This window comes from Pleuronectes platessa, unplaced genomic scaffold (genome assembly GCF_947347685.1).
Source record: "Pleuronectes platessa unplaced genomic scaffold, fPlePla1.1 scaffold_363, whole genome shotgun sequence".
NCBI lineage: Eukaryota > Metazoa > Chordata > Actinopteri > Pleuronectiformes > Pleuronectidae > Pleuronectes > Pleuronectes platessa.
The window spans coordinates 10,742-18,789 of record NW_026519160.1 but is presented as its reverse complement, the minus strand read 5'-3'; the positions used below and the strand labels follow the sequence as shown (position 1 = coordinate 18,789).

At 44.8% G+C, this 8,048-nt stretch overlaps 1 protein-coding gene across 1 annotated transcript; it reads left to right on the top strand.

The window, feature by feature from the left end:
- Positions 1-658: 658 nt before the first annotated feature.
- Positions 659-3,378, top strand: LOC128436441 (P2Y purinoceptor 14). Its single transcript, XM_053418178.1, has 3 exons — positions 659-819; positions 1,520-1,779; positions 2,470-3,378. Exons 1-3 carry the CDS (start codon positions 733-735, stop codon positions 3,119-3,121), a joined length of 999 nt encoding a protein of 332 aa, XP_053274153.1. The 5' UTR covers positions 659-732; the 3' UTR covers positions 3,122-3,378.
- Positions 3,379-8,048: the final 4,670 nt, after the last annotated feature.

Below are 8,048 nucleotides of genomic sequence, written 5' to 3'. Positions count from 1 at the left end.
AGGCCTGGTCCCCCATCACTGAAAGTGCAGTCAGCCAATCAGAGACGGGGCTCAGCAGGATGGTCTGCAGCTCCAGAGAGGACGGACAGAGGACATGGACACACTGCAGCAGTTTGTCCACTTTGAACCACTGATACACAATCTGAGGGACCAACACCTCACACTAAGTCCCAGGAAGCTGTAAAGTACGGGACCTTTAAATTACTTTAGAAACTTCCAGTAGAAGCATTGCAGCTTTTCATAAGAGTGGATTTCTCTTTGAACTGTCAGTGTGTTTTCTGAACAGCCAATCTGACACAGAGATATGGTGGAAGGTTCTGCTCGATTTGGAATAATAACATATAACATAATAACTTTACACATGTGAACTGTCCTCAGACTGATGTGGTCCAAAGTTGCTTTGACAGCACGTTGGTGTTTGCTGTTTGTTTTGTAAAATGTTGTTGATATTTGAATTAATACTAAAATTTGGAATATGTTCTGCTGCACTGCATTTGATACTTCATCGTTATATAAACTCTCAGGTCCTCGTTGGACGGAGCTCCAGCGTCTCTGAGCCTGATGGTGTCTGAACAGCTGAGCTCTGTGGTGAACTTCACTTTAAGCTCTGAGGCTATTTCTGTCAGTTCCGTCTTTAACCAGTTCCTGTCGACAGTTATGGTTTGAACTGTTCATGTGGGTTCTCGTCTCTGAAGCCAGAGGACCTGGAGGAGTTGGACTGTTACCGACAACATGAACGTCAGCAACGGGACTGACTGCGACCAGGTCAACACCCCGGCCCATGTCTTCTTCATGCTCGTCTACAGTCTGCAGTTCCTGGTGAGTAACGCACAATAAAGATCACACAACCTGTCTGTGTATCTTTTATTATAAGAAGCTTCAAACCTTTGCTAAGGAGTCAATAGAGGGACGGGGTCTCTCTAAGTTGTGGATCCGTTCTGTGCAAACATCTACAACCAAGAGGATCATGAAGGACCACAGGCACCAGACTGAGGACTTCTCCCTCTGCTGCCGTCACAGAGCATCTGAGCACAGACGACCAGAACCATCAACACTGACCCTGTGAACAGTCACCATGTACATTCTGCTCCCCCACTCATACAAATACACTTACTACACATATATGCATATTATTTAATTTAATATTCCTCCCTCCTTCAGCCTGTAAACTGCTGCTAGCCCTTCATTTATATTTAAATGTTATATGTCACGAGGTTCATGTCATGTTATATGTTATATGTTATATGTTATGTGTTATGTTATTTTTTTTCTAGTAATGCCCGTTTGATAATAAACTTTGATGTGATTTGAATTGAGAGTCTTCCAGAGAAGGTCTCTCTCTCTGTGAGAAGCTCTTCATGCTCTGATGTTTTCTGGTGAGACGTTCAAACCAGACGTCCTGAGCGTCGGCTTCATGAATGTTTTGCTCTGAGAAGAATGAATCTACTTCATGGAAACAGGCGGCCGTCCCTCTGAGGTCAGTGGAAAGAGTTATGTTGTCCTTCTGCTTCCTCTTCAGGTCGGCCTGCTCCTGAACGGTTTCACCCTGAAGGTTTACTTCTGCAGAGGCCAGCAGCAGAGGACCAGCAGCGTGACCGTCTACCTGAAGAACCTGGCGGCCTCCGACTTCCTGATCAGCCTCTGTCTCCCCGTTCGAATCCTCCACTTCGCCAGCAGCTCCGTCCCCGTGCGCCTGGTCTACTGCCACTTCGGTTCTGCCGCCTTCTACCTCAACATGTACGCCAGCATCCTGTTCATGGGTTTCATCGCCGCTAACAGGTGAGTTGAACTGACTCGTCCCAAACGTCTCTGACCACCTGGAACACCAGGGTTTTATCTCTCTGCAGGTTTTCAATGTGTTGATGTTCAAATGACTCACGTGATAAAAATCCACTACGTGAAAAGGAAGAAACAATTTAACAGTCGAACAAAACTTCTCATGTGTAGAAAAATATTAACAAGTAATCTGCAGACTTTCTAAAACACACATTAAATCCAGCTGTTACCAAAACCTCAGAAATATGGAAGTTGTCGATTTCAGATGCCGGAACAAAATAGAGTTGAGGTCGAGTCCTGACACCAGAGAACAGCTCGTCCACTGGATAAAGTCACTTCCCTTTCAGAAGGTTATTAAAAGAGTTAAATATGTAGAAACTGTCTGAACCTGCTGAGCTCACATCGATCAGGGACATGAAGTTCAGGCTCTGACTTGACGACAGGGCTCGGTGAAGACAGTGAACCGGTCTCCGCTGCTGCACTGAACATGTCTTCTGATCGTTATGAGGATGTGAAACTTCTCAGTGGTGAATGTTCAGAGCTGATCAGAGATGCTCAGGATGTGGTTGGATGAGATGAGACAGATACAGGGCTGCAGCTTGTCTCAGATGTTTCCTCTGAGAAACCTGCAGGTTTGTTTCTGTCAGAGAACCGAGCTGAAGATCTCCACTGACAGCTGCTTGTCCTCCTCAGGTATCTGAAGATCGTCCACCCTGTAGGAAATCACATCCTGCAGACCGTGAGGGTCGCTCGCCTCGTCTCCACCGGGACCTGGCTCTTCCTTCTGGCCTCGTCCTGCAGCTACATCGTCCTGTCCCTCCTCACCCAGGACTCAGAGCCGTCCCGCAGGGTGCCGGTCACTCACAGCTGTGAAGTCCTGCACAGTCCACAGCTCCGCGTTTTCTACAAATTCATCCACACCTGCTCCGCCACCATCTTCCTGCTGGTCCTCGTCTCCCTGGTCCTCTTCTACTGGGGCACGTCCCGCAGGCTGTCCCAGGTCCAGCAGAGGCAGCCGGCGTCCTCCAGCTTCAACAAACTGGCCAAGTGCCACAGGAACATGTTGGTTCTGGTCATCGTGTTCTGCGTCTGCTTCGTCCCGTACCACCTGGTGCGACTCCCCTACGCCTTCCTGTCCAAGCAGTGCCGCTGGAAGCAGACCTTCTTCTACCTGAAGGAGCTGACCGTCATGGTGTCGGTTCTCAACGTCTGCCTGGACCCGCTCATCTACTTCATCTTCTGCAAGACCTTCAGGGCCCAGCTGGGCACGAGGAGGCCGGTCAGCACGTCGCAGGTCTCGTCCAACGCAGGAAGACTCGAGATGAAAAGCAACGACGAGTGTTGAAGCAGAGCGGCGTCCACACACAACACCTGGGACTTGTGTGGTCAAAAAGCAACAATCACAAATACACAGACAACAAGAGACGTCATCAGTGACCTGCAGAAAGCTTCACACGTTCTGAAGAAATGACCCGATGCCAGGAGGTGCTCTAGGTTTGGCTGAAACTCTGAAATGAGGTTTTGTCACTGAGTCCAAAAGAATTAAAGGGGACATATTATGAAAATTCCACTTTTGTAGTTCTTCTACATGTTAATGTTCCTCTATTTCAGAAACGATACGCTAGAGTGCGTCCAATGGGATTACCGAAAAATATGTCATAGTCACACCATGCACATGTAGGGAGTCTCGCTACATGGCCTTGGACCACCCCCCCCCCCCCCCCCCCCCCCCCACCCCCCATCATCTCACTCAAAACAGGTCAATCTGAGGAGGGCTGTTTCAGACAGGGTAAAAAGCTGCTGTTTTAAATGATCCTTGTGGTATTTTGACCAAAATATGTTACAGACATTTTATTAAGACCCCAAGGAACCATATCCACTGTGGTAAAATGGGCATCCGATGGGTCACATGACATGTGGACGTCCGCTTGTCCTTCTGTGGTGCAGCCAGCAGGGGGCAGCAGTGTGTGGTCCATCACCTCCGTCTTTAACAACGCGAGGAGAACATGTGACTCAAATCTCATTCAGAAAAAGAGTGATCACTTTTTATTAAAGGAGCGTGGACAGGACAGCAGGAAGTGTGAGGTCATCCTCAGAGGTCAGAGGTCAGTGACCAGTGATGATGACCTCCAGAGATTCTGGATCAGGTCCACGTTGAAGGAAAGAAATTCTGAGATTTCACAAGAGAAAAGTTGTGATATTGTGGATACTCATGTTTTGTTGCCTCCTCTAAGATTAAAGATTAAATTCTAAAATGATATATTCTCAAAATCCAGGAGTCGTTTGGCACGTGGCTCCTGGTTGTAGAGAACAAGTGAATCAGATAATCAGATCGTGTTGAAACCAGTTCATTGTACTGGTGGAACTCACAAACCATAGAAAACACATCACACAGTAAATATCTTTCAGTTGATATATTTAAATAAACATTTCAGAGGTTTAAAATACAGACTTGATTTCTTTAGGTTTTACTGCACATGACGAAGCTGATGTTCTCTCCTCGTGATGAAGAGGAAGGCAAACAGCTGGATGGTCACCGAGCTCCCTGTACAAACAGTATCTGTGCACTGGTTCCATTAAAGGAACTGGTCCTCTCACAGCTGTAAAGAAGTCGTTTTTAAATAAATCTTCACTGTGACGGTTCCTGGGGTTTTCTGATGTCACTGCTTCAGCTGTTTGAGACCAGGCCTCTGTGGTTTAAGAGGAAACATCTGGACTCCCGGCGTGTGTGTGTGTGTGTGTGTGCGTGTGTGTGTGTGTGGTTGTGTGTGTACTCTGTGTCCTTGGTGTTGCAATACAACACACAACTCTAAAATTAGACCCTGAAGACTGATATTAGCTCACTTCCCACGTATGAAACCAAACCAAACACACACACACACACACACACACACACACACACACACAGAGGATTTAGCTGTTAAATAAATCAAACATTTACTCTCCATGTTATTAATCGTAACATCCCTCATATCACCATGTCTGAGGACAAAGTATGTGGACACGCCTCAAATGCCGGGTCAGCCATGTTGTGTCCTTCCAGAAATCTCCACAGATCCACTTCCAGCGAGTCCTCTGCTGATGATGAGGTCAGAGTCTGAAGATGAGATCATTCTTGTGTTGTACAAACCAACCGGCACATCAGCAGTTTGGGATCAACACAGTTATTCTAACAATGTTTAACCTCATTTAGAAACGGCTCCACAGCGAGGACAGAACACGTCAGATCCTAACTCCTACATGGGTTTTCTGTTCTGTGTGTGTGTGTGTGTGTCTGTGTGTGTGTGTGTGTGTCAGTGTGTGTCAGTAGTACTTCTCGTCTGGTTTCTCTTGACTCTAATGACTCATTTAGCCTGGATCCCCGTCTCCTCTCCCTTCAGCCTAACATCAGGGAACTTGCATTAGAGCTCCAGTCGCCAGATGCAGGTTCTGCATTGTTCCCTTAATTTATCACTTTGATATCACATGGTAGAAAATCCTTCACGAGTATTAATGAGTAACTGTCGGATCCTGTTTTTCAGGCTCCTGATTGGTCCTCGTGGCTCTGAGGTCATGGTTATATCGCCACCTGCTGCTTTCACATCTACGCGTCTGCACGAGAGGAAACAAACCAACTCTTCTTTTTCTTCTCGTCTCTCTCTCTTTTCATTCTGGCTTTCTCGCTACTTTCCCTCTCTCTCTCTTTCTCTCTGTCCTTTTTAAGACGAGTCACCAAACGCCACCAGACGAGCCTTTTATAGAGCGAGAGAGAGGGAGAGAGAGAGAGAGAGAGAGAGAGAGAGGTGGAGGTCGTCTGGTGTCGTGGGAACAGCTTTAAGAAAATACAACTCTCCTTTCACATCACATCACATCAAACACACACAAACACACACTCACAAACACACGCACACACACACAGACACACACTACTTTGACTGGCGGTCAGTCACATTTTCAACAGTATCTTTACACATTAACACACAAACTGACACGAAACAGTAATAATACGTATTTGTAATAATATTTATACTATATTCTATTTTAATTGCAGTTTTCGGAAGCGGTGTAATATATATTGTGTATTTTTTATTACATATCATAAATACATGTATTTCTATCCAATAATGATATATATATGGGTCTGGACCACAAAACGCCACGACAGCTCCTTAAAGTGAAGCCATAATATCTGGATCACGTTCTAAACAAATCAAAGAAGGCGTTAAATAAATGTTTGATAAAGATGGTTTCTGTTATTACTGTGACTTCTCATCACTCTGATCAATCTGACAAACTACAAATAACATGAGGATCCATGAAAACAACTAACTGATGGTCCCTGCAAGGTTCTCAATGTGCAACAGTAATGAGCATGTCAGCTCTCTCCAGAAAGAATGAGTGAGAAAAGAGAGAGGGAGAGAGAGAGAGAGAGAGAGAGAGAGAGAGAGAGAGAGAACGTGAATATGGAACTATTTTCTATAAAGAGCCTGAGAAATATTAAACTACCCAGATGGAAAATACTTGAGTGTGTGTTTGTCTTGAGTCGTCTGACCTCAGAGCGTCTGAGTGAACCACAGAGAGGAGTCACTGTGACTGAACATACACACACACATACACACACACACAGACAGACACACACACACACACACACTCACACACAATACATTATTAAGGCACAGTGACAAGAGTTCACACCAGAGACTCGTAGGAACTGTCCACTGGTGTTAAAGTCAAACAGACGCTGTGACATGTGATTGACATCTATCACTGTCCAATGGATGCAGGTGGCAGGTTTAGGGGGGCGGGCAGTGTCCTCAAGCTCTCAGTTAGGCTCCACCCCCATTCTTCCAAATATGGTGACTTCTGTTTTTATAAAACCAAGATGGCGCTGCTCACAAATGACCCACTGATACTGTTTAGTTGTGATGCCTGTTCACTGTCACTTCTTGGCCACAAGGGCGGCGCTGGTGCAACAGACTTATTCACAGTGTGTGTTTGTATGTGTGTGTGTGTGTGTGTGTGTGCGAGTGTGTGTGTTTTTGAACAGATCTTCACACGCTGCCTCATTTGTGAAGCATCATGAAGCAGCTCTGTCCCTGACTGTACCTGACTGATATGTGAGCTTTGTGACCATTGCATCGTCATTAACACTCACACACAAACACACACACACACACACACACACAAACACACACACACACACATACAATCTATTATTTAGCATAAGTTACTTGATGATTTACAATTCAAGACTAAAAGTCTGAAGGCAAACAATATGAAACAGTAAAAGAAAGATGTAATGTTGATGTGAGTCATAAACTTTTCCATTGTCAACATCACAATCAGATTAAAGTCTGAGGTCAACACTGTCAGTGTCATCTTGTGAATGTAAACAATTTATAAAGTTAATATATGAACTGAGTTTTCCATAGTTCTCATATTTATTTCAGTGTGTTTTATTCATTCTGCTGCTGAGGGTGTAGGAACAATGTGTGTGTGTGTGTGTGTGTGTGTGTGTGTGTGCATGTATTTATCCTCAGGCTGAAAGAGTAGATATGAATAAAGCATAATGATCTAATGAACACACAAGGAGATCATAGGAGCTGACACACACACTCACACACACACACACACACACACACACACACACTCACACACACACACACGCACACACACACACAGCAGTTAACATGCCTATGGTATAAGAGCATTGCCAGGAAACAGAAGTTGTGCTGACAGTTAAAAATGTGAGCTCATACACACCAACAGGCACAAATACAAACTTACACAAACAACTCACTGACATATTGTGTGATGATGGGTTGTCGTAGGTCTGTGATATGATAATGTTGAATTAGTGTCAGTGATGTGATGGATAGTTTAGTCCTTTATAAATCCTTTATAACACAGTGTGAAAACTGTTTGGATTTTCCAGTTTGATTAAACGCACTTCACAAACTCTTGGGATCAAGTAAGTGAGATGTCGTAGAGCACTCGGATTTTCCCGCTCATTAATGTATAAAGCTCTGAATCATTTCCTCTGTGCTGATGTTAGAACACTTGAATATGATGATGCTAGAAGTCCATTGCATCACAGAGCCTCATGTTAGTTTGCATTTGTCGATTTCCATGTTTTGAGACTTTGGACGGTAAGACTGATGGGAATCAACCCCAGAACCATTAAACAGTTGGGCTTTTTCAAGTTTGATTAAACGCACTTCACAAACTCTTGAGATCAAGTAAGTCAGATGTCGTAGAGCACTCAGATTTTCCCGCTCATTAATGTATAAAGA

Bases quoted from the DNA above. Each gene is read 5' to 3' on its own strand.
- LOC128436441 (XM_053418178.1), top strand. From the start codon at position 733: ATGAACGTCAGCAACGGGACTGACTGCGACCAGGTCAACACCCCGGCC. The intron at 820-1,519 runs GTGAGTAACGCA...CTTCCTCTTCAG, and splicing joins TCTACAGTCTGCAGTTCCTG to GTCGGCCTGCTCCTGAACGG. The intron at 1,780-2,469 runs GTGAGTTGAACT...TGTCCTCCTCAG, and splicing joins GGTTTCATCGCCGCTAACAG to GTATCTGAAGATCGTCCACC.